The sequence below is a fragment of the Urocampus carinirostris genome, chromosome 6 (assembly GCF_059441175.1).
Source record: "Urocampus carinirostris isolate Australia breed hairy pipefish chromosome 6, RoL_Ucar_1.0, whole genome shotgun sequence".
NCBI classification, from domain to species: domain Eukaryota; kingdom Metazoa; phylum Chordata; class Actinopteri; order Syngnathiformes; family Syngnathidae; genus Urocampus; species Urocampus carinirostris.
Window position 1 is genome coordinate 17,791,758 of NC_142354.1, and position 27,960 is coordinate 17,819,717.

At 39.1% G+C, this 27,960-nt stretch overlaps 1 protein-coding gene across 1 annotated transcript; it reads right to left on the bottom strand.

The window, feature by feature from the left end:
• Positions 1-8: 8 nt before the first annotated feature.
• On the bottom strand, positions 9-27,960 carry slc6a11b (solute carrier family 6 member 11b). The gene is made up of 15 exons (XM_088338102.1): positions 27,768-27,960; positions 27,324-27,615; positions 26,004-26,138; positions 25,792-25,932; positions 25,631-25,712; positions 20,233-20,365; positions 18,341-18,475; positions 12,039-12,142; positions 11,833-11,957; positions 11,201-11,313; positions 8,770-8,907; positions 6,286-6,388; positions 5,971-6,071; positions 5,569-5,739; positions 9-1,224 (listed from the first exon to the last, which is right to left on the bottom strand). The coding sequence occupies exons 2-15, from the start codon at positions 27,532-27,534 to the stop codon at positions 1,081-1,083; spliced, it is 1,836 nt and encodes a 611-aa protein (XP_088194228.1). The 5' UTR covers positions 27,535-27,615; positions 27,768-27,960; the 3' UTR covers positions 9-1,080.

The window sequence follows — 27,960 nt, forward strand, 5'->3', positions numbered from 1 at the left end:
ACCAGAAATAGGAGCAACTGGTCCAACAGCTCTTTTTATTGACAATTGCCTTACGCATTTCAGTAACATTTTGAAGGGGAGGCAGAGACTTGGATAGGTTTTTTTTTCATAAGACCTGTTAAAAGTGATAGCATTGCGAGAACCGCTAAAAAGGCAAAAAGAATGTGATGAAAGAAAATGGAAACAGGTAAAAAAAGGGATGTAAAAAAATGTATGGTCATGTTCGTTTAAAGTTACAGTAACTTTAATTTCAAACGTACAATGAGATGTTACGTATCCTCAAAAGTCATCCGCCGTCACTCCTACAGGACCATCTGTCCAATTTACGTAGCTCCAGAGCATGCGCACAACTTCATCACAGCAACTACAATAAACTTGCATTTCGTTTTGTGAATATCATATTCATCCCATCACTGTATTATTTAATATTTAATGACTTATTGAATATGGTTTTAGTGATCAGGAAGATGTGTTATTTAGATATTACTGATTCTCTATGATCTTTTTGGAAGGTCGGTAATGAGCCAATTAGTTTTTTATAATTTCAGATCAGGAAAATTGTCTCGTTACACGAGCAATTCGAGCTTCAAGCACAATCCCGGAACAAATTAAGTTCGTATGTCCAGGTACTACTGTATTTGATAGAGGAACGTCTTTGTGCGTGGCACTCAATGCCCTCAAAGATCAAAGGTAGGTGGCCGTCTCTTCGACATCTGTGCGCCTCACAGCAAATTCCAGACACAAAATGCTCACACGAGAGGCCTAATATCAATGCCAAGGCACAGAAGCTAATGTGGCAATATAAACATATCGTCAAAATCAACTCAATTAACCGGTTAGCCATGAAACTGTCGGTTTTAGTGACAACGTTAACAGAACTCAACTAACATGTTATCAAAGTGTGCAAAACAAAAGCAAACTACATATCTGGGCTTCCAGTTTTTTTTTCTGTGGGTTTTTTTTTCTTCGTTTTTTTACAAAATCAAAATAGCTTTAGAAGGGTTTTATATTTCTGAGACGGCAGCTGATGTCTGGTGCCGTTTTCGAAGGGTAGGACTTAATTTGAGGCCGGCAAGTCAGTTAGAAGTGTGATTCCTTCTCTGAGACGGTGGCGATTTTGCTGTCGGCCTTCAGCATGGCGTCGTTGGCGGCGTACGGGCTGAGAGCGGCTAGCTTCCCTCTCATTTTTAGGTCCGGACTGGGCGTCGTCAACTTCTTCATTCTCTGCGGTGGAGAAAAGGGAAAGTAGGTGAGACTCTGGTTCTGGCCCAACCAAGGTCAGAAGTCACAATGCTCAGCTATTCTTGTATGCCTCTCAATGTCTTATTTTACTGGCAGTGTTGTTACAAAGGATTGCAATTGCTTTTTGCGGTATTTGGTACTGCAACACGTTATCGATAATACTTTGTAACTCTACTGTTGTACACTCACTTATGCTCATGAATTACAGTGTCCTCTGAATGCCAAAGATGGATCACTAATATTATCACATAAATATTTGATCCGTCAGCATTTTTCAAAGGGAGGGCATATCTATATTTACCTACAAAATCCAACTGAATACAGTTAGGGCGGCGCTATCTCAAGTACAGAGGATGAGGATGCTGACTTTCTTTTCATGAAGATACAATCTTCTCCCTACTGCATATGCATGCATCTAAACTGAATTTAAAACCATAAAATAAAATACTGTAATAAAGGGGGTCAGCTTATATGCGCATATTTAGTTAAGCGTCATCAGAAGTAAATGGTATGCAGCGCGTGGTGGTGGGGTGTTCCTCATATAAGAACAACAAACCAATGGGAAATCAATGGGGCCAAAGTGAGCACAGAATTTACGGTAAAATTGTGCTGAATTTTGGTGATCTTATTTGTAAAAATCATTTTTGCAATACAGTACACCATTACTGGAGATAAAAACAATTTTTTGGGACAGTAGCCAGAAATGAAGAAGGAAAATCTTTGAGTTGTTTGAAACCTAGAGACAAAGTGCATATGGAGTGTTTCGGGGCCAAGTGTTCATTTGCAGTTTTCAAGACAGCACAAGCCAAGGGATAGGAAGGCTTCACTTCTTCCACAGGTTGGTGTACACATTTTCTTCTATTTATTTTATGATGTGACTATTTTAAAGCAGTTTTAGAGGGTGGGCTCCTAAGTAAGTATATACTGAAATGTTAAACAAGATAGTTACATTTAAGGTAACGCGCTACATTTGGTGTAAGTAATCTAGGGGTTAGCTAAATTAAATTTTGAAACTAATAACTAATTACTGTTTTTCAGTTATGAGCCAGACACTGGTAACAACTATTGGCTTGATACGCACTACTGCCACTCACTGGACTAGAGTAGAATAATTAAATCTTCAAGTAACAGTACAAAGCATGCACAGTCTAGTGCAGAGGTCAGGATACTTTATGACCCAGAGAGCCATAATAGCAAACAATTTTATGTTTTAATTTCTTTTATTTCATTTTTTTGGGGGGAGATAGCGAGACATACTATATATTGTATGATAAATTTCAACGAAACAACCAAACATAAAATCTATTTTTTTCAGTAAATTTCGTTTCACTGTGAGACATTAGATGACATTTATGAAATAAGAATGATGCCAGAGCCTGTGTCCCATATTACCAAAATGACCAATTTAAACTTGTCTCCCTACCAAAATTAAGATCGTTTTGATCTTCATTGTTTTCATAACGAATGGTTTCATATCAAGGTGCAAAAAGAGTTATTTTGTAAAAATGTCACTAAATACTGCAGACGAGAATACTGACATATTTACCTCCGCCGCAAGTGCGCTGTGTGCATAGCTCAGGCCTACCCCCTATTGCTCAACCAATCAAATGTTTTTAGGTTTTTATCTTAAAGTGCCTCAACAGTGAACATACATTATTTAATGAGCTCCATATAAAGGATTCTTTAGCGATATACAGCCAAAATGGGGTCTGTTGATGTAACACTTTGACTGTAAACTATAGTGGAAACTATGCATTGTATACACTGGACCAGACCAATTCCTTTTCCAGGGCTCCATTGGCTTTGCACAAGTCAATGTTGCAATGGGCATGCCAGAATTGAAATAACACAGTTGAAATATACTTGAGCAAACTTTTATCCCTGATCCATATGTATCAAATGTACCATATATGGCTCACAAGCCCTAGGTTCCCAACCCATGGTCAAAGGAATTATATATTTTTTCTACACATTTTTGAAAGCTCAATTTTTCAGCTCGTCATAAACAGTCATCTCCAAACAAAGACTGAATTTCCATTAGCACATGACCTTATCTGCTGAGAGCGCTGTCATAAACATAACAACTAGAGCACAGCAGTGATAAAACCAGCAGCAACAACAACATTAATTAGTAGAACATTTGCAATTATTAGATGCTGTGCTAAGTGCTCCTTTTCATAACTAATTTGGCAAAGGAAAAGCATTTTTGTTCCAATTTTGGAGCAAATAGTTATATAGATACAACAGGCAATGGCATCAAACAAATGGATTTAAGTTTTCAATGAAGACACGCAGATGTTTTTCTTTAATGGTTTGGCTTATGACTTGTGTTCCAACACAATAAAACTACAGTACCTAATAGTACTCCAAATCCTCACTTCCTAATTTTTGTGAAATTGTGTTTTTTATTAGAAATGGGCGAGTGCTGCTACTAGGTTTACGTATCGGGGCAAATAGCAGAAAAAGTCAATAATTTTGCTGGGGGCAGGGAAATTTATGTAATGGTATGGGTAAGTAGTTTTGGTGACTCAATATTTACATATCAGTATCCAACAACCCTATTCGTGCATTAAAACAAGTAAACAGAGTGGCACAAATGTACCAAAAATGTCCATAATCAGAAGTAGGTTTGAAAAGATGTAATGAGAAAAAAACAGATTAAAAAGTAGTAGTTGTGGTCGGGGCGGCACAGCAGATAAATGGTTAGGGCTTCCGTGGCACAGTTTTGAGGTCATGGGTTAAAATCAGGCTACCAGGTTTCCTGTGAGGAGTCCGGGCACTCTGTTTTCCTTCCAAAGTTCGAAAATCATGCATAGCAGGTTATTTGGTGACTCCAAAATGACCGTAGGTATAAGTGGGCATAAGAACTGTTGTCTGTCTCTGTGTGTCCTACGACTGGCTGGCAACCAGTTCAGGGTGTCTTCTACTGACTGCCCGAAGTTAGCTGGGATGGGCTCCATCACCCCTGCGACCCTGGTGAGGATAAGCAGTGTAGATAATGGATGGATGATAATTGTGGCCCAATCCTATTTGTTTAATAAAAAATATATACAGGTAAATTACATCCGATCTCTAAGATTTTTGTATGTGAACAAATGGTGCATAAAAAAAAAGTATTGAGTGAATTGAGAACCAAATTTAGCTTATATGCATTAGCTTATAAGCGATGGTTCACATATCTGCCTGTGCATATAAAAAGCTGATCCAACACATGCGAACTCAACTGTTTGAACAGGTGTGAAAGGACTCGCTCACCTCAGTGTTTCTGAATGTGTGTTTGTGTGTGTCAACTCACAGGTTGACAAGCAAACAGAACAGACCACTTTGGGTAAATGTTGATGACCTATCTAAATAGTTAAGAATTTTCTTATTAATGATGCATTTTATTGACCTGATTGAGCACTAGTTCTGAGTTCACGGAAACCTTAACCGCATGGGTCGTCGGGGCACCAATAAGGACACAACTCTGCACAGCCTTCTCCACTGTTGATGGTCCCTGGCTTTGGGCACAACATTGATGACCACTATACTCTGCACTTTAAGTCACGACCACATAACACACTGTCAGAAATAAAGGTTTGCCAAGAGTTCGTCAGGCGGTACTTGTGATCTGGAAGGGCAGGCAAGGGTTCGGTTCACGGTTTACAGTTCACGGATCCCTTAACCCCATAGGTCGTCTGGGCACCAGTGAGGACGCAACTCTGGATACTGCTGATAGTCCCTGCTATGTACATGGGTGGAGACATGGTGGCACCAGTCCATTCCTTAATTTTGTTCTTTTTCGGTCTTCCTCTCCTCCTGCCCCATTGGACCCCAGAGAATTATCTTGGTCAGTTCTGATGATCTTGTGACGTGACCATTCCACTGAAGTTTCCGTCTGGGCAAAGTTGACGACAGTTCTTCGTTGGGTCCAATGTGCCCTCTGATGCTGTTTCGCACTGTTTCGTTTGTCACATGGGCTAAGTAGCTAATACCTAGAAGTTTCCTCTAGCATCGTATCTCCAAGGCCTGAATTTTCTTTTTCAGTTTTTCTATGGGAGTCCATGTCTTGCAAGTGTAGAGGAAAATGTAAGTAACCAGAGCTTGCATGGGTCTGATCTTTGATTATACTGCTATGTTCTTGTTCCTCCAGATGGGTTTAAGCCTGGCAAGTGTGGCTGTGGTTTAAGATGGCCATAATTGCTGTTCTGACCCCTCTTCTGATATGACGTTCATTTTAGTTGACCCACACAATTCCCAGAAGTCAGATTTGAGTAAGCCACGACTGCATTTTGTTTGCTATTAATATGACCTAAAAGCTCTTCTGGCATGCGCATGAAACTTTACCTCAGAAAAGGTTCCGGGGGTCTTCCAGATCATCCAGATGATCCCCAGAGGAATACACACCATAGAGGACATGGCCATGAACCAGCCGATGCCATAGCCCCAGTCAGGGTAGGTGTACACGTTGTTGTATTTAAGCGGCTTGTATTTGATCAAGAAGAACAGGAAAATTCCCTGCAGCGGAAAAAAAATCACATGCACTAGTTGTAGCGTTAGAAACTTAAAGTCATCATAAATGATCTTTGGCCTTGTTTTCACTTTTTTTTTGTCTGGCTGCTGAGCTTGTTGGTGTTTGTACGGACGAAGCAAAAGCTAACACCTGAGTTCAAATCTTTGTGTATGATTTTTTTCTGCCTGTCATTCTACATGCGTTTGCTAATCTTAGTAATGTGAGGGCAAACTCACAGCACAGATGCCCGGGGTCAAGATCATCCAGCACCATTTGATGAAGAAGACAGGCTTGTAGCCAATCATGTCCTCAATGTTTCGGTAGAATCTGTCACTGCCTGAAAAACATAAACATTGTCCACTCTTATTCTCTCCTTGGGCTTCAAATGGATGATACAAGTAATGCACAATGACAGTTTTGTTGCGTTATCCTTAGTTCCAGCAGATGGCAGACTTGCCACTGGCCTGATTTTCTTCCCTTCTGTATCAGTGAGCAGACAAGATGGGACAGTGTTACAGAGATAAAGTGAAAAAACTTGCGTGACGTCTCACCGTAAACCCATCCAATACATATGGACTCAAAGATGGCCACAAACAGCAAACACATGCCACTGGCTGCGTAAGAGTCAAATAACTGGAAGACGTACATCCCTCCCTGCAATGAGACAATATGCAAATAAGTATTAATATGGTAATTTGGAAAAGGCTCAACATATCTGATCAGAACCTTTTGGGTTTAGGATGTTCAAAACTTGGGTCTGAAAGTGGAAATGCACCTCTGTTAATCCCCAGCACTCTGCATGTGCCCAAGGGAACATTTGTAGAAATGTGATTGGATGCTGGGTGCAATTCCGTGTATAATCTTGCCTTTCGTCATGTAAGAAAAATATGGATCAAATCTGATAAGGCAGAGGAAAAGAAAAGCTGCCTTATATCAAAGGAACACAGTGGATTATGGGTAGTTTTATTTTGATAAGAAATTGAGATAGCTGAAGGAATGGCAAAAAACGGACACTAGATATATTCCAAGTACACAGTAAACATGATTTATTATATCACAAAATGATCTGATCATATGAGTTTATTGTAGTAATCTGATCTTTTATACAGTAGCGTAGGAGATTCTATATAGTTTGTTTCTGCTAAAAGGACACTCATGAAAAAAATCTGAGTATGAATCCCACTGCAGGGCCCTATGAATAAGTATATCCTTCATGCTTGTCCAATATTTCTGCTTCCTAAAGGATATTTTAACATCCCACTCTACTATCCTTAAAGTGAAGTTGTGTATATTTGACCACAGTCGCTGTCTTGTGTGAGGCAACCAAAAATAAGAGCTACAAAGCACACGAAGGACAATAAACTAAGCAGACTCGAAGTGAGCAAATTGCACCATTCGTCTTTTTTGCCCAGCCTTTCACAATGATTTTAAATTTTGGGGTGTTCTTAGTAGCAAGATGACGGACAATCATGTTAGCACCCAATACCGACACGTTTTTATTCTTTGAATAAACGTTTGTATAAAAGTTTATGTATTTTTGCTATTTAAATGTTTGTATTTTTCTCAAAAGATTAAGTTTATATACCACTATGAGACCCTGGGTAATACACAATGACCCTTTAATGAATTTTATGTCTAAAGGCTACTTTGTGGAAGGTGATGTATGCACTGTATGTACAGTATAAATGACAACAGTTGGTGACAATTTAAAAAATAATACACTGTAGCATATGTAATAAACCTTAGCACAAGTATATGAATTCAGCATAGTGCATTTGGTTAGGTTTTTACATTTAATGGCACTCATGGACCCTGAGAACTGAAGAGTGGGTGGACTAAAGACGGCACTTATAGAAAAAAGCACGAGAAGCTTTTAGCGGGTGATATAAGGAGCAACCGTTGTTCCAAAGTACAGTACAGAAAGGCAGCTTCTAAAAGCATTGGAGAGGTGGCGCCTCCTCCTAGTATACATGACTGCGTATTAAAGCATTCTCACAACCTAGTGAGCCCTATTCAACACACTAACCAGAATGGACTTCGAAATGTAGGATTATGATGGGATGACACAAAGGCAACAAAATGTTTTGTACCTGCAGGCTTTCATCTGGTGGGAATGACGATGAGAGTGATGATGGTGGATCATGGAAGCGAAAACAATTCAATTCTAGGCAGTAAAAACAATAAATGGGCGGACAATAAATGAATGAAGATGGATTTCAGTGGAATATCCCAACTTGATTTTGAATACATCGGTGCCTTAGGGTATTTAGATTATTTCTCCTTCTTCTTTTTCCTTTTTGCTCTAACTTGACATCAAAGTTTTGAATTATAGTACATCTCCTAGGTTGTGGCATTTTTTTTTTTCTTATATTAGCATATCATTAAGAGCAGAATTGCTGTCATTGGCCTATTCCATATTAAATACTATTTTCATGCTGATTTATAAGTACTATTTTTCTGACCCATATATTGTCATGTATTTTTTAAATAATTGTTCTTACGTAATCCATTATTTGAAGGATTGTCTTATATTAAAATGTCAAAAATATATAATGAAAAATTGTATAGAATCTGTTAGGCGCTGTGAAAGAAATCAATTTTCTTTTACACTCACTTAAATAAGAGCATTTCACGCTCAGTTTCAATATTTGAACTCAAATTGTGAAGCAACACATCTAAACTGACAACGAGGTATTGCTTTTGGCAAGTATTAGTTTGCTGAAAAGAAAAAAAATGTGTCACAAATAGTCTCCATTACTGTATGACACTGCCACCTGGTGGCAAATATGCATGCACTAGAAAGTGTCACAAACTGTTTAATTTAAAAAATATATACCTTTTTCATTGGAATAAACCTTTAAAAACTACATTTTACAGAGTTGTGACTAACATTTTGTGAATGAGTCGACACAGAATCTTTACTTTCTCGGAAGAAGATAGATAAATTACAGGTCTGCATGTGGCAGTTCAAATAGAAATTGTATCCCAAAAGGCACCATGTACATGAACAACATGGATGTGTTTCAAAGCCTCACCTCTGTGCACATAATGAGTCCTATAAGGAAGGACACCACCGACATGCCAAGAATCAGCAGTTCCCTGCGGTACCCTCTCCTGAAGGTCTCCGGGTACATATCCACCACAGCCGTCACCAGACTTTCCACGCACACAAACTGGGAAAGGACCAAAAGTGGGTCAAGTGGTCAAAAGTGGCCCTATGTGCAAATGTACTTAGTACTTAGCATAACAGCTTTTAGCATGGAGTTTTTAAAGAATTCTGAACACAAGAAGGGGTGCAGCTGAGGACTCTTAATAGACTTGTCACCAACTATTAAACAGATTACCGGTAGTCGAATCATTATTCATTTTTGCTTAAATTTAGCATGAAGTTGATTCAATTATGTGGCAAAAGATCATTAACACAAGAAAAAATGTTACAATGAAAAATACATGTTTTATTGAATATATTTAGGATTCTTACAAAAAATGTATAAAAATCCCTAGGTTTGAACTAATAAGGCACAGTTTCGGAGAGTAGAAACATAAATCAACAAATACACCTCGACCCATTTTATGGGGACATGCAACAATATCCAAATACTGTAAAGATTTTGAATCCTTGTAAACCAAAAACCAGCAGTAAAACAGGAAAAAAAACGTGCTTTTTTTTACTTTTATTTGCCATCTGCAACTAACTGTAACAAAAGTACTCATCGATTCTCCACAGTTTGAAATCAAACAGTTTTAACAACTGACATTCATCAGTTTTAACAGTTCAACAAATGACCTTTGTTTTTCGGACTCCATGGGTTTAATTTCAAATACGTTTGTTAAATTCAGTCTAGGAAATTACTCAAACTCTCTTTCATGAAAAAGATATAAAATGTACAATGCATGTCATCAAAACTGTATAAACTTGAATGTTAGTTGAATCTTACCAAGGCAAGTCAGACCCAATTTTTTTTTAACTTGTTTTCTTTTTAAATGTTCATGCATCACTGAGTTACTGCCATGATAAGCAAAGTCTGCTATGTAAACTTTACTAATACAGTAGTCTTTTTTATTTGCTGTATCAGCTTTAAAATTTCCTAAAACTAGTTTTGGTATGCTTGGTGTTGACCAGTGTTCCTTCTAAGCTGCGCGCGTGCGCAATTGCGCACTGCACGCACATTCTCAGCGCACAAGAAAATCTAGCCAACGCACAAAAATGAGGGCTCAAAATTACTCAAGCGACTCAAGTCAAAGTTAAAGTGCATGAAGGTAAAAATTCACGGGTTCCCCTGACGTTGTGTCCTAAATGCGGTATTTTGAAGTCGAGTCGAAGGAGAACGAAGTTGAGTAAAGTTAGTAGAGTCTGTCGGGAAACCGGCTTCTTCGGCTCGGCTCACTAAAAGGAACCGGCTCTTTCGGGTCCTAAACGGCTCTTCGGGTTGTTTTTGCTTCTTTGATCCCAACATGACCAAATATTATGTAAAATTATGCACAAAATGACCTAAAAGAAAGCGGGAATAGAACAAAATAGAAAAAAATACCAAAATGAAAATGTAGTGAAAAGCTGAGAAAAAAAGAATCAAAAGGAGGAGAAAAAAGAAGGAAAATTTTAGAAAAAAGCCAGAAAAAAAGAAAATAAAGAAATGTAGGAAAAAAAGTAAATAGAGAACAAAAAGGAAAAAAGTAACAGCTCGGAAAAAATAAACACAATGAGATTTTTTTAAAGGAATTGAAAAAAAAGTAGAAAAAAAAAATGTTTGTGTTGCATTCAAATAATTTCCAATTATATCAAGTGAATCTTGTTGCCAACATTGTACTTCCACTAAGAATGTGATTAAGTACAGTTCTGTATCTTACAACCGACTAGATAAGCCCCCGAAAATGTGACAAAAGATATTAGGAAATAAAAAGAAATGGATATCTTGTGAAAGAATTGTAAGAACAAACGGCGTTTGTAGGCCGTACAACCTTTGCAATAGTACATGAGTCAATTCATTCAAAACAGAAAAATAATTTTGCATTGCCGGAAACTCAGCAAAATGTAACTTGATGTCAAGTTTTGGACATGTTTGCTAATTAATTATCTTGCCACACTTGGGATTATGGTTGCTCACTGTTGTTTCAAGCGCTGCTCACCGAATTTGTGTGAACGCTCAGACCCGTGGAAAATTAGAGGGAACATTGGTGTTGACACTATAATCTCTGTATGTTACCGCTCGAGACGGATGCTGTTCCGCATGAGCGACTTGTGCAGAGATATAATCATGTAAAATGCCTCACTGTTTGAAAACACATCCGGTGACATTAGTCCAAAATGTAATTAATTGTGTACTATTTCTATTTTTCTTATGCCGACATCGTCGACTTAATGTTGCCGCCCTAGTCACAAGTGATGTGTTCACCAAGCCCTCAATTATTACATGATTAATTCAACTGTTCAGAGATGACTCTTGTGTAAGTTGTGTTTGCGCTCACCTGACTGTCCAGTCCGAGAAAGATGAGCATCATAAAGAAGAGGCAGGCCCAAAGTGGAGACAAGGGCATCATTGTCACAGCTTTTGGGTACGCAATGAAGGCAAGTCCCGGACCTGAGAACAGACATCACCTTCATGAATCCAGCCCCAAAAATTGTTATTGATGAAAGCTTGTAGATTTCATATGCATGCTGAGTCTCTGTTTTCCAGTTTGTATCCACAAATACAAAGCAGCCAATTTATCACTCAGTTGGAGAGTGGCGCTGTCGAGTTTATTGCACAACAGAGGAGATGAATTGCTCAAAACAGTAAAAGCGGCCCACTGATGATCTTTCTGCTGTTTTCAAATCAAAACTAACTGGCTCAAAATAAGATGCAGCAGGCAGCCATGTTATCTTGAGGTGGCCTGCTTGCGGAAAAGCATTAAGATGTTTCCACGCTGTGCTCCGAGGAGAGCATTTGAAATCTCTCACGCTGTCATTCTCACTAAATGATTCATACCTCCTTGAATAAATCATCACCTTGTGGTCTGAAAGGTAGTGCTAGTACCAAGTTACATAACGTTTCTTAACATTAAACACAAGGAAACAGCCTATAATATATGATTTGGTTTGGTTGCTGTTGCGCACTCACCAGATTCTGCCACGGCCTCGATGGGAACGTTCTGTTCGTAGGCCATGAATCCCAGCACGGAGAAAATGGCAAAACCGGCGACGAAACTTGTGCCGCTGTTTAGACAGCAAAGCATGATGCAGTCCCTGAGGAGAACAACGGAAGATAATTACACTTACGAAAGTAAAGACAGACTTAAATAGGGACAAATGAAAAACCATTCTTACCTGTAGCAGTTGTTGTTGTAGGCGTTGTAACTCCCGAGAGCGGTTAAGCAGCCTAAGCAGATGGCGTAGGAGAAGAAGATTTGCGTGCCGGCATCCACCCATACCTTCAAATAAAAGCCATTACTGACAAGGACAAGTATGGAAAAGTAAACCAAATCCATCCATTCCCTGCACTGCTTATCCTCACTAGGGTCACTGGGGTGCTGGAGTCCATCCTAGCAATCTCCAGTCAGTGGGCAAGGGACAACCTAACTGGCCAGTCACAGGGCACACAGAGACAGACAACTCACTTACTCAGTCACACCTAAGGACAATTTGGACCAGCCAAATAACCTGACATGCATGCTTTTTCGAATGTGGGAGTAAACTGGAGCGCCTGGAGGAAATCCACGCAGGCACAGGGATAGAATGCAAACTCCGTACAGGGAGGCTGTGATAGCCGGAACAGAACCCTGGACTACCGCACCCTGGGGCTGCATGCTAATCACCCAGTCATTCTAAAAAAGTAAACCAAATGAATTCCAATTATTTGCCATTTAAAAAATCAGTAGCCTGTGTTTAATTGTGTAGACAGTTGAGTTTAATTCCAATTACTAAAAGTTGGTGCGGATTATTTAAAGCAGGGGTTTTAAGTTTGCGGCCCCCTGGGCCATTGCTGCTCCCGCCTTAATATCAAAGCTAATGATAGTGTGGCCCGCGCAAGCGTGATACGGATGCTACCTTTGTGGCAATCCGTTGGGCAGGACTTAAAATTCCCACACTAACATTTTAGATCAATTTGCATCCCTCCTGCTATTTGATTGGATAGCCACTTCCCTGTTTGACCAATGGCAGTGACTATATCATTTTTTTGCAGTCAAACTGCAAATTAATTTATTTAAATTGAAAGACATAAAGAGAGTCTTCAAGGATTAAAGTACAGCAGATGTACTTTGCATGTAACTTGATTTTCTGCCTTCGAATCAAGTTTTTTTTTTACTTTTCCGCTCATTTAATTTCTTAAGTCTTTATTTTTTGCTGTTTTCCTTTATTTCCTCCAGAAAAGTTTTCAAATTAAATTTTAATATTTGTTTTAATCATATTATGTTGTGTGAATAAAGATATTTGAAAACAGTAGTATGATTCTCTTGTGGAAAACCCAACAGGGCCAAACCTTACTCAGACCCCAACTCTGGGGAACCCCTACTAAATTGACTTTGAGACCCCTGATTTAAAGCTTTTGCACACATAAAGCAATAAATTTACTTTAGGCCTTAGCTACCTAATTTTGGTCAGGCATAGCTATGAATATTTGAAACCATGATTGTTTAACATATGTTGGAGAGGTTAGATGTGTTTGAACATTTTGCACAGGATTCTTCCTGTAATTTAAGTTTGTTTCAATGAATGATTGTTGAGTTATGTGTATGGTTTGTTCAAAAAGCTATAAAATTGATAAAATGGAAGTTTTCCTTTATTGCCATACCGCTCAACCCTATGGAAACAAAAAGCGTATAAAGGTGCCAGTGCCTATGGCAGTTATAGATATCTAAAACACATTTTTAAGTGACGGACTATAGATTGACTGTACATAATTCCTCGATAGAACACGGTTCACTATTTCTCGGTACTTCACAGATTTTCATTGAGTTATGCAATCTTATAGGCTTAGGTCTCTAAGAGATTCATTGTAAAAGAAACATTTATTGCTATAGTATGCATACTCAAATGCTAAGGCCTGAAAAGTGTTTTTGATTCAAAAAATGTATTTTACCTTACACATTTCACCTTTAACAGGTACATTTTGGAAAAAAGATTTGAGGGAAGAGTTATTACTGTTTTCTACAGATAGTCAGGTTTGTGTTATACAAACACCCAAAAAAAGAAGAAATGTAAAAATCCTGGAAATATTTTAAACCGGTCCAACCTAGGACCTGTGAAATACAGTATTTGAACAAATATGGTTGAATGAAGTTGCATTCAATGTCATTGAAGCATATCAAATGTACAATGAAATTAAAAAGTGCACCCTGAAGTGAAAGATAATTTACAGTAAGATAAAATATTACAGTACGCAAGTAATGAAGTCATCTCAGCAGCAGTAATACTTCATTAAAAGTGAGAGCGAATTTAAGAAAATAAAGAACTTAAATCCGTGGTTCCACATGATACTAAATAAAGTAAAGTAAGTATTAGGTAAACTGCATTATGGAACGAGTTTGACGTCGCAGCACAGGACCTTTGAACTGGCGGGTCTACTATGGGGCGCTAGCAAACCCAAAGCGAATGCAGCACAGCTTTTCAGAACCCCCTTCACATCACCATTCAGCCACTAATCTCATTTCAGCAGCACAACACAATTCACAAACGTGCAATCTTCGCTCCCTCTTGCGAGTAACCACGGTAACTTCCGTGACCCCACAAACACAGGCCTGTTTCCTGTGGGAGAACGGCCCTTTCTTCCTAATGTTCATTAATGTTCCTTTTAGTTGGCTCTGGGCTGAAGGCTGTGCAACGTAAGGGAACCTTGGTGGCCTGGTCCCCGAGAGAATCTCTTGTTGATGTTGTTCCTAATTTGGTAAACGTGTGCTTTCAAGTGTTCTTGGAAACATTGTCTACCAAGTGAAAACGTTCGTGTTTCTTTCTCCAGATGTTGCTGCCATCGAATATTGCTTTATGGATTGTATCCACTATCAAAACATTAAGGTTAGGATATTGGTTTAGTATCACAAATTTGTCAATTTTGGTTTGGTCTATCTCAACCGCATTTGAAATGTGTCTTTCATCTTGACCACTGGTTCTCAACTGAAATCAGCACCCACCATTCTGCCCTAATTGCAAGCTGCTACACAAATAAGGAGATTCTCAAATGAATCAAATGAAAGGATTGTGCAATTTAAAGCATAGATGCAATATAGTCACCTTTATTTTTCAAATAACAAAATGGCCCCGCAAAACTGAAACGACTTGAAGTACCGTGTATACTCGCATTTAAGCTTATGTTACATAAAAGCAATCCCCTAAAACTGCTTTATTATAAAAGAGCCACATACTAAAGGAGCGTGTACGCCGATAATTATTTATGTGCTTAATAAAGATGAATATCCTCGTAAAAATCTAAAATACTGCATAACATTTTTAAACCGTTTATTGTATCCTCCAGCAGCGCTTCAACATCAGACACTCAGACAAACATTCTTGTATTTTTCAATCTTTTCTTTCTTAGACTTGATAATTTGTGTCACTGTCCACTTTTACTTCCCTTTATTACAACTTTTATTGAAACCCATTATTGTGTAAAAAAATGGAAATAAAACCAACAAAATTACAATAAAATGAAATGTGATCCCTCTCAAGTGTGACGATTGATTGAACAGGAAGAAGAGATTAAGCAGAGCTTAATTGCCACTGTTAAGGTGTGTAATTGACTCTTTGTTTTTTGTTTTCAGCATTAATTTACCAAGGCAAAGGCCCACAACCCACTGAAAACGGGTTCATGACCCACTTTGGAGTCCCAGCCCAACATTTGAGAAAAACTGATCCAGACCACTTGTGTATGACTCATAGCTTGGGGGCTAAATATGGCCCACCACAACATTTTATGTCTAAATATTAAAAACTCAAAATATTTTTTTAACAACAACCCTACATTACCCACATTCACATTTACATTTACCCTCATTTACATTTAGTTATATGTGAAAGTTACATCAGACAATTTAAGGAAGGCCATTACGCTAATGTGGCCCTTGTTGAAAAGTAGCTCACGTCCCCAGAACGAAACATGTGAGTTTGTTATGTTGTATTGAAATGTTACTTTTCTCCCTGGTTATTTTACACAGATAAATAATCTTGCCATAACTATGGGGATAAAGCAAAGCAATCGTCATAATGATGTAATTGTTAACTTTAATTAACTTGAGGAATTTCTACTCAATGATGGACCCTCTCATATTTATTTCACAAATTATTAAGACAGCTTCAAACTGCTTAAAACAATTGCTGGGTTTGAAGCACAACAGCTGCGCTGCTGACATTTAGCAGACACGAGTCGATCTCATTCAATGGAGTTCAGTTCATTTTCAAAAGTTCAAACCAGGCTAATTTGCTAGTCAAGTTACATAAGGTTACTGAAGTAATGCTAACAAATGTCAACACATCTGTCAAATGTTGACATGTGAAATCCCTGAACCTGAAGGTTTGACTAGATTCTGAGAAACTATTATCATTCATACATACTCAATGAAATACTGATGATTTTAATATGATAATAAAACTGAGTGTTTCCAAATACAGGCAACCAAATTCATATTATGATAATTGTCCATCCATTTTCTGCACCACTTATCCTCAGTAGGGTTGCCGGGATGCTGGAGCCCATCCCAGTCATATTCGGACAGTGAGCAGGGGACACCCTGAACTGGTTGCCAGCCAGTCGCAGGGCACACGGACAGACAACTCACTCGCTCATTCACACCTAGGGACAATTTGGACCAGCCAGTTAACCTAACATGCATGTATTTGGGAAGGTGGGAGGAAACCGGAGTGCCCTTAGGAAATCCATGCAAGCACAGGGAGAACATGCAAGCTCCACATGGGGAGGCTGCGGTCACTGGACTCGAATCCTGAACCTCTGCACTGTGGGGCTGCGCACTAACCACTCATTATGATAATTGTGTGTGAGATGAATACAAAACACTACCGGTAATAGCTAAATGAATTGAAAAAATATGTTTACCGTTCTTTCAAGTCAAGTCACCTTTATTTGCATAGCCCTCAATCACAAACAGTCTCAAACGGCCGCACAGACCACAGATTATTGCAAACCACAGGCTATTATGGCACCATCCCTTTCAAAAAGTATAAGAGCATGCTTGCACACTGGTGAAGAAACATATTTTAAGGTACAAGAGAAAGTGTGACAAGTCAAAAGTGGCACTTGGAGGGTAAGGACTTGGAGTTGAACAAGCGCACACTCATACAGGTTGCAAACAGCCTGCTAGTGAACAGTGCCCTGATTGTCATCCGAGGAAGCCAATTTAACATCCGTGTCAGAAGTAATGTCCTCCTCTGTCACTTCTTTATCACTCTCCTTAACTACCGCTGTTTGGACCTTGAATTCTCGCCCAAAGCGCCAAAACAGATACACACACAATCTTCCCTAATCTTGAGTTTTACTACTCGATGTTCCCAGCGCTTTACTTTGCTAAGCGTATTTATCAATAGACACCAATCAGCACTAAATGGTTGAAATATAATAACACCAAAGGATTCCCATGCATGTGTTGTAAGCCGTTTCCACAACAGATGCACAAATTTCTTTTTATTTTCTCACAAGATTAGAATATCATGCAGAATCTTCCCTCTTTGTCACGGTTGCCATGGCGCCCAATTGGCCCCGCCCGTGCGGCGCTACCTGAGGCTCGTTGACAGATTGGCTTCCCTTCTATTTATCACCTCTTTGTCAGTGCGTCAACAAACCTCTGCCCCGCAAGACGTGGGTTTTGACTCTCTCCGGTTCCCTGCCTGTTTCTCCTGTCAAGGTGTTGTTCCCGTCTATTTTGTCCTGTTTAATATCGATCTCCAGGTTCGTTCCCGTCTAGTATGCCCTGTTTAATTTCGATAACCAGTTTTGATATCAATCCTGTCTGTCCTGTCCCGTCCGGTATCGCTCCATCTGTCCAATATATGCTCGAGCAATTGGTATCAATCTCGTCTGCCTCTGGCTTCTTGTCATTCCACGCCAGACTGCTGCCTTACGTCTTCCGCCCAACGATCGCCGAATTACTACCGTTTGGGTTAACGCGCATGACTGCCCCATTTTCCGTAAAATAAAAGCTTGTGTGAAAAACGTCACACATTTGGGTTCTCCTTATATATATAATTTTCAGGAAATAAAAGAGTAAAACAAAAACAACTACCTGGGAGGAGTTACTCTGATGAGTTAATGCAATAAAACAAAAATATCTTAATTGAGCATATTTTTAATAGTTTTGTTGTGGTTTTTTGTCAGTCAGCTACCTACAATTATATATTTTACGTGGGGGTTGCTAGTTTTTTATATCACACCCTCACTTCATGATAATTTTGGCATTTTGTTAAGATAAATAGTTATAACAAACTAATCATAAAAAAAAAACTCTTTAATGGAAGAAACTAATGACTGAACAATGAGTCCCCAGGTTCAAATCCAGTTACTGGCCTTCCTGTGCGGAGTTTGCATTAGTGGAGGGATGCGTTTCAGAGGATGGATGGATGAGTGACAAAATAGATCTCTCGGGTGGAACAAGCTCCAAAAGAAATGAGGGTATCCTAAAGCCTACCTGTGGATCTGAAAGGCGCGAGATATCCGGGTAGAGGTAAAACTTGATGCCGTCATACGCTCCTGGCAACGTTACTCCTCTGATCAGCAGAATCAGCAACATGAAGTAAGGAAATGTGGCTGTCACATACACAACCTGCAGATAAAAATCAAATGTTGGAATATCACAGTTTAGTATTGTAGACAAAGATTGGTGCGCAAAATGTATTTGTCAAAAGACAACGGCAATAACAAACCTGTGATCATGATTATACTTCTGTTATTCTTATTTAGGTACACAAAAACTTGTCTCAAGTTAGAAACAGATAAATGCTTTCAATGCAGTCTGTTCAAAAATGTACTTTGATGTCATAAGACTACTTTGAGAGCATCTGTTTAAAGAGTTGAAGCAAGTTTCCAACTAACCAATTTCCAAATGCAACCTGTGCTATAAGTCAATCAACAGATTTGTGGGGTGAAAATTGAATATTTGAACAATTTTATGAGTTTAACAACATTTTGTTTGAAGATGTAGATTCTTGAGCCATATTTAAATTGCACTCATGATTAGGGGGTGGCAAATACAGCATAAGCTCCACACAAAAAAATTGAGACTTGATCTTAACATTTCAAGAAACCTTTTAAAAAAAGTACGGTTTGGGCAACATATATCACCTAGTTTTCTGGAACTCTGTCAATGGTCACCGATTGAGGGCAGGACAGAACATAACAGAGCTGGCTGTGGCAGCATATTGAAAAGAAAGCAAGGGCTCTTTTGGCTCCATCTCTTAAACAGGAGGAGCCCATAGGAGTGATGCTGGCAGTGTGGGAAAAAGTGCTTCAAAGAGAAGCACAACGGAGAAATACACACTTTCATTCACAACGTGGAAGTTAGACACACAGACAAAATGTAGCTGTACACTGTATGTAAATGGAAAATATTTTTTCTGCTGTGTAGGCTCTAAATAAGGCAAGACACTAAATTCCATGTTGAGCAAACATTTGGGAAGCAGGAAAAGTCATGTTTTATGATGCTAAAGACTTATTAAAGCTGTGTCCTTTAAGCTGTGCTAATCCTAAAATGTCCAACAAGAAAAGTGTGGGAAAAGCTGTCTCCTGCCATGCGGCTCCCTCCTTTCAGGTTGACAAATACGACAATTACACTTCCTAAACCCCTCGGAGTCTTTTCCGTCTGCTTTTGGGGCGACAAAAAATAAGATATTCACTCTCCGCGTGAACTTTTGAAGCGTTGCGCATTGCCTCCACCCAACCACGGGATTCAACCGGCACAGATTTACGGGTCAGACTTGCCCCTGCCTCGCCGTAAATCTTAACGGGAGGGCTTAAATGTGAGAATGGCTTGCAAACACAGTCACAAAGCAAACAGCTTAGCGGTGTCGCGGCTGAATGGGCCCGTTGGGTCGGTGGAGGAGAGAGTGAGAGAGGGACAGGCCGAGGATATACTCTGCATGCTCTTCATGAACGCTCCCTCTTTCCTCCACTGAATACAGAAATCAATCTTGGACCGGCTGCTAAAGCCCGGCCATGAAGGAGCATTCTATCCTCTTTACTTCACAGATGGACAAAAGACACTTTAGAGGGAAATCGTCGCTGCCACCTAGTTGTTTTGTTTTCCTTCTGTCATGTAGAATGTGAACCCATTCATCCCCTCCCGCCCTAACACACCACTTTTTTAAAATGTTTTGCCATTCTTGCAACCCTTTTCCCTTATTCTACCTCCAGCTTCCAACTTATTCTGGATCACTGGGCTTTGGGGAATTTTCCACAATGATGCTACTGGGCGCACTTACTAACTTGCCCAAGGCATCTCAGGCCAAATAAGAAATGAAAGGTGGATTCAGCACTGGAGCAAAGTAAATAAGGGTAAATAAGAATAAATTAGCGTCCCCTCACCTTGCCAGTCGACTTGGGTCCCTTCCATATACAGAAGTAGCAGATGAACCAGGCCAATGCCAGGCACATGGCAAGCTCCCAGCGCATCCCTCCCATGTGCTCAATGCCATCAGATATCTTTAGGACTCTCCGTCTGTTTGGGCCAGGATAACAAATCAGTATATGTGGTGGCTAGAAGGCAAAATATCAAATGTATCCCCCCCAAAAATGTAAGCCATGCTAGGACACCTACTGGTGACAAGCATATAATTCACTGGCCAGAACCAATCCCATGGAATGCAATACAACAAGAATGGAAGCCATCCAAGCTAAGAAATTGACCTTATTTTATGAATCGGAATCGTTGTTGTAACTGTCAAAGTCAAAACTCACAGGAGCTACTTTAATCCATGCTAAGGAACAAGAGTAAACAAACATGGCGCACTTTCAGGTTTGTATGTTTTTCTCTCCAGCATACTAAGTAATAATGATAGACTTCTACCCCGTCAATGATGACCCATCATATCAAATCTTGTGGAGTATTCAAATTTTGGAACCGAACTATGTTGGTAAATTCGCACTTACTAAAAAAAACTCTTAGTGCAAGCCATTAATAAAGAGATGGGTGAAATCTGTAACAATAGCCTCCCATTCATAAGATCATGCACTGGACAGGAGGCATTATAAAGATAAAACAAATCTTGAACATGTGGAATTATGATGTACGTTGTGATTATTGTGAGAATGCGTATTTTAACTAGTTTTTTTTCTCATGTATTTATCTTTACAATTTCAACAGGTAAAATCGAGTCAATCATTTGGTTGGTCATTTTCGACTTGCTGTCAGAACCACAAATTCAGAGAGAAACAATTTATTTTGGGGAGAAAAGAAAAGAAAAGCATCATGACCGGTGAGTCATGCCCTTGATTAACTTTTTGTGATTTAATGGATAGACTTTCTATCAAAAGGCTTGTACAGAAATATCCTGAGAGCTATCACTACACACTATAGAAAATGGTCATTGGATCAAGCAACACTGTGAAAGGGGGTTTAGAAAAGGACTAGCTGCCTTAATAATAACAAGCATACCAAAAAATAAATTCCTTGTTAGCACTGAGTATTAAATCCCTTAATTTTTGGTTAGTCTACTCGATTGCCCTACCTTTACTAACAAGAGCAGAAGTCACCAAAAGGGTATAGTCCATTTTCCATAAATCCTAATTTAAGGAACAACAAGCAGCATTATTGGCCTCTAGCAAATTGGAGCTCTATTCATTCAATTGAGTCAGGACAGGCTTTTAAAGCTTTAATTCAATTGATACTATTTAACAGCTAGCAGATGCGCACATGTTATAAATAGATTGAATTCTTGAAATTTCAACTGACATATGAAATGGGAAGCAGTTACTCTTCCACAACCCAAATATATCTTGGTGCTCCTGCAGGTGTCACAGTCAATGCCTGTTCAGCAATGTACACCTTCTGCAGGTCGTTTTAAGTGTAGGGCTGTCTGAATTAGTCAACGTTGTAAAAAAAAATCCATAGTGGAGATAGTCAACAAGGAATTCCATTGTCGACTATATTCACCAAACATGTTTTTCTGACAGAGTGAAGCATCTGACATGGTTACAATCTCTGCTGATACTCGCTCTTGGGCAGTATCGTCTGTATTGAGTGGTAACACACAAAAATGACGGTGTCAATATCAAGAACACATACCAAAACTTAGAAAGTTTGGGAGCATTTTAGCCTTGATACGACAAATAAAAAGACTACGTGAAAAAATTACAAAGTATACAATTTATAAAATAGCAGTACATTGGTGAAACATGATCCTCTCAAAAGAAGAAAGCACGTTGGACAGTTGAAAAAAACAGAGCCTGACTCGACTCGGTAAGACCCAAGTAACATTCAAGACAATACGGTTTTAATGACAGTGTACGTTTTATGCACACTCATTTAGCTATAAAGAGAACTTGAGTGTTATGTAAGTCCGTGCCTGACAAACAAAATTAAATGCATGCAGGAATGTTTGAAATTTTTAACTCTCAATAGAATCAAGTGCAATTGCACCTCCACTACACTGGGGAGCAGTGGCGCTCCCATCTGCAGTCTTTTGTTAACCTCTACACCGTGCATATAGCACAGAGTATAAGTGTAGATACAAAGTGGAGCATACCCTCAATCGACCCCTTTAAATAATAATTAACCAGGATGAGGAGACAGACTTATTGGGGTGGGCGCGAGGGGATTTCTTCTTTCGAAGGGGATATGACAGAAAATAATTGAGAAGCATTGGTTTACAACAACCAATCCATTTTATGTTTGTCAGTTCCTAAAAAATGGACTAAGGTGTATGTATGGGCTAGGGTGGTCCTTAATGGGGGTCGAAATTTTTTTTTTTTGAAATATTGGGCTCTGACCCCCCGCATATGTTCTTATATCGATAAAAACACACTGTGTGCAATTTTGAACAATTTGGATAATATTTAGAGGTAGCTCAACGACTTTGAAATTTCCCAAAATGGTAAAATTTTGGCAATTTTCGAGAAAAAACGGAAATCTTAACCCTATGTGTACGGCGTTTTAGAACATCCAATTTCAGTCCATTGCTTATAATTGTAACACAAGAAAAGTTACAAGTAACTTTGTACACTAGGTCTGATATAATGTGCGAAAAATCCTTATTTTTCATACCAAAATTTCAGAGGCCTTGAGCGACCTCTAAATATCCTTTGATTTTGATGAAACTTTGCCTAATTACGTTTTGTATATATTGGAACATATTCAAGGGGTCAGAGCATGAAATTTTAAAAGTCGAAAAATAAGGACCACCCTAGTATGGGCTTATGTCTCGCACTGAGCTTAATAGTTTTATTCATTTATATTTACGAAAACGCAGAATGTTCAATAAAAGATGTATTTTTCATCGTACCCATTTGTCTTATGTTTATTTAACAGAAAATAAATAATGATCTGATTATATAATTGTTTAAATAGTCTGTGACTAGTCTACTATTAAAATAGTCGTTAGTTCCATCTCTATTTGGGCGGTGAACCAACCCCTCGCTTCCTGTTTGTCAAAGCATTTCCAGGGAACGGCATTTATGGAGGATGCAAGACGGCGGACCCCGACGCCATTTGCCAAATGTTCAAAACCAAGTTCACCCCCGGAGATCCTGAAGCAGCCATTGATCATAGTGACATGTTCTTGGTGGCAGGCCACAAGCTAAGTCCAACACAGAAACCCTGTCCCCCTTGGTCAGCCACAAGGGTTACCTTGGAACGGATAGATCGATCTGGATTGCACTTGGAGGAGGCATTAGCAGTGGAAGACTGTGGGGGCCTGCAAGCCCTTCTTTGCTGGCCTGAAAATATCTGAACCATGTGATGTTGATTATATTTTGTCCATGAATACTTATTATCTATTCCAAATTGTCTGTGAGCTTCCTTTCATTGATTTTCCCCTGGTTAAGCTTCTTCCACATGTATGCTTTCATATTTAAGCATTTAAACAGTCACTATCACCCATTACTTGTTGCCAGGCTCAGAAATTTACCCGAAGGCCTTTACAATCAGTTCTGCAGACCCTAAGGCATATAATAACTGACGATAAAGCTGTTGGATTAGCATTAGCTTGGATGGCGATAGAAAAGAACTGCTTGATGGAACTGAAACACACAGACAGTCTGTATAACAGAGCAATTAAAATAATTACGAGGAAGGAAAGGAAGATGGATTTTGTGCAAAGAAAATCATTTTTGGTGATAAATTGTGGCTATATTCCTAAATAAAATTGCAATATTATGAGGTCATAACTGATGTTTTTTTTTGTGTCACAGCTGTAGCTGCAGTAAATGTTTTATGGGATTAAAATAGCTACTGAGGGTTGGCTTGATTCAGACTTAGCACTACTGTAGACCTAGGTGTAAAATGTGCATCCAGCCACTGGGTTTTTGACAGGTCAATAGCATTGCATTGATTTGAAATAGAATTGTTCGCATTATGCTAGCTGCTTAGCTTGCTCTATAAAAAGTAGATTAAATGATTTTTCTTATGTGATGAAATCTGATGTGTCTAAATTGGATTGTGTTGGTAGAACCACAGGAATTGGCAATGGAACTGAAAGTGTGGTCAGCGTTGCCTGCTGGCAGAGGCCAGTCTGCTGCCACATTTGTGACACCGGCTGAGAGGCAGTTGGCCTAGTAGACCCTGCTGACAAATGTAAAAAGAGCTGACTAATTATGGAAGGGAGGGAAGATGAAGGGGTCAGTAAGACTGACTGAGAGAGTTGGTGATAGATTTCCACTCAATATTACACACCTAACATAGAAATTTCTGCAGTGTCTTCGAGTGGAAACTGTTTCATGTTTGATAAACAGAGAGATAAGTGGCAAAATCAGAAGCAAAGATTTTAGATAACATTTTGGGAGAAAAATAGGGATATAAGGGTCACTTTGATTTTTTTAATGCCATTTACCGAACACACATATATATTTTTTCAAAAATAGAAACCCAAAGACCTTTCTATAAGATTAAGTTTTAAATTTTCATTAAAAAATCTATTATTGTAACTTCCAAATATTCAAAGAGTCAATTTCTATTTTTGTATCATTGAAAACAAAAAGCTGTACATTGTTTAACATGACTCTTTAAATAAACTAATGTTGTCTGCAGCGGGCTGGAGAATGATGGCTTGCAGGCCACAAATTGCCCCAGGGCCTCAACTTGTACATCCCTGGTCAAAATAACTCAAATTTTTAAAATTCCCCATGTTGAATTCATATTCTTGAATGGCAATTACTATAAAGTATTTACAAACACAGACATATTACGATAGGTATTTTTCTATTGTGCAAACGTATTTGAAAATAAATTGAAACAGACTTACTGCAAACACCTGTTGAATGACACATTAACAGGCCAACTACTATACAGATTTAATCACATTTAAAGTAAATTAATTGCTGTCTTGTATGTATGATTAATTCATTGCTCTGTATTTCATGGTGTGCTTACTTCTGTATACGTGTGGTTAACGTTCTTATGGGAAGAATTTGCAACCAAACTCGTGTACGGCATGCATAACAATAATGATACAAGTATGTCTACCTGATTTTCGAATATATTGGTAAAATGCCAGCCAAATGTAAAAATAAAGGACATGTATATGTTTAACTTGTGCATGAACAAGTCAACGAGGCGTTATTACTTTAGCATTGATGTACGGTTAACCGTATTTGCAAATTCATTGGAAAGTATAATCAAATATGTTTTCCAATATATTAAAACAAACTTGAAGATAATGACTTAAACACATATAAACATATTCGCCAATCAAAACTGTTGGCTTTAGGTTGACAGGCTCTTTTGAAGACGAAATGGAGACATGGGGGGTTAAATTTGTACTGTACTCACTCCCAGAATTCAATAACAGGAGAGGTTGCATTGGGGTTAGTAATGTTGGTTGCATTCTCCCCGTAGAAGTCGACGCAGTTCTCTGTGAAGACACAATGACTGGATTGGTTTGTTGATGAGGAATACAGGTGAAAATAAGCAAAGAGGTTTGCTTCTCCCACCAGTATTCCAGTAGTGGCCGCAGCTAGCCCATGGAAGTTCAGTGGTGAAGCAGTTAAAGAGGTAGAAGATGGCCCAGGCCAGGATGACTACATAGTAGACGTTTAAATGTGCTTCGATCACCTGGGTTGCATAGCCAATGCCTGCAAATGACAAAAAAGTTTGTGAGATTTTGTGTGAAAAAAACGATGAAATCATATTGAGTGGTTCTTACCCTCGAACAAGGGGCAAACTTTTCTCCAGCATGTTATTCCGCCCTCACTGGTGAACTGACCAAGGGCAGTCTCGAGGAAAAAAACGGGGATACCACAGCACACAAAGAAGATGACGTATGGAACAAAAAAGGCACCTTGAGACAGGGAAGAAAACAGTTATAGATCAAGCGTCGAAAATGGTGAAAATTTAGTCAGATAGTGTACACAAGAACCCCCAAAAATGCCCAAATTAGGATCTCCGTCACACTATAGCCGGAAACCCATCCATTCAACAACTCCTAAATAGAACTGATTGTATTCATCCAGATTTGCAAATTGGTAAATCAACAAAGTCAATAGCACACAAAACCAAAACTGTGTGGTTGGGCAAAAAACAATTGGTCATATAAGAAATGGTCTCCCTATTGTATTTCACAAATAATTGATTGTTAAAAATAGTTTTGTACACCAAAACCTAATTTTAAGGGGTGTTTTTAAAAAAAATGGTATACACAGATTATTTATTGATGTATTTTGTCCAAAGACAGTGCATTTTAGTGTAATCAAATTTTGGGGGGATGGTCTTTAAAACTAACAGGGGATCGACAAATGGATCAGTCATGCGGACGTTGTACCGGTTCGTGAAGAGGGAGCTGAGCCGAAAGGCAAAGCTCTCCATTTACCGATCGATTTGCTTTCCTAGCCTTGCCAATTGTCATAAACCGGGGGTCATGACCGAAAGAACAAAATCCCAGATACAAGCGGCTGACATGAGTTTGGTAAATTTTTACTCAAATGTTACTTTTCTTGAACCAACTACTCTTTTAGGTTTTCCGCTCCACTGACGTTGGAAACTTTTAAACAAATACAAACCAAATGCTCTCTTTGGCCTCTAAGAGTTGAGTTTGTAAAGCATGGTGTTTTGGTCTAGGTGTAAAACTGCATTCACTCAACTGTTAAAATATTCCAGTTAACACATCCAATGCCAAACATGACAATCATTTTTCCCTGTTGTTTGTGAATAAATGTGTTGCTTTTGGAAAAGATGCCTCGTTATCCGTGACTATAATACATCGAGTAGGTTACTAATGTAGGCTGAATGATAAAGCATAATACTGAATAACAAGCTACAAATTTGGAGTTAATATTCTTTTACTGATATGGCCCGCCTCCGAAAAGAAACTCTGGATTGGTCCCAAGAGCCAAACTGAGTTTGATATAGACCTTCTGTGTGTCGCACCTTGTCCAAACAATGAAATAGAAGCACGAATTCAGAAGATATAAAAAATATTTGCAGATGTGTCTGAGAAGAAATATTGCTCGGAAGTGAGCTTCCTTACCTCCTCCGTTCTTGTAGCAAAGGTATGGAAACCTCCAGACGTTGCCCAGCCCAATGATTTCTCCAGCCACGGACAGAACAAACTCGATCTTGTTGTTCCACTGGCCCCTCTCATAGTACTCCCTGTTGTCCAAGCTGGAGCTGGAGTCGTCCGTGTCCCTGCCATCCTCCGGTTTCCCGTTTATAACCGGCCCGCTCTTCTCAGCTGTCATGTCGCTGCCGAATCGCAAAGATTCTCTGGCGACCAAAATCAGGAACTTTTCGCTTCAAACACGGCAGCGCGGCCCTCCGCCCTGAATAAATCAGCACGGGCGGGGGAAGTGGAGCGTGACATTTCATTAACAATTCATTTATGGTTTGCTTATGGAAGAATGGAATCAGGCGAAGATTGCAAAACTGAAATTATAACTCTAAGTAGGTGCCAAAATGCATATCAAGTACTCACCAAGTTCACTTCTGAATGCAACTGTGGCTCTCAATGATGACTCTGTTGCAAATTTGGGGGGGTAAAAAGGAGCTATGAGAGATTCAGGTGAGAAATTTCTTGCCCAAACAAAAAGAGCCCCAAAAACAGTTGGACAGCGTTGCGCACCGGGCGGTGGACCGTGTGCGACTGCGCTCCTGTTATCCAAGCTCAG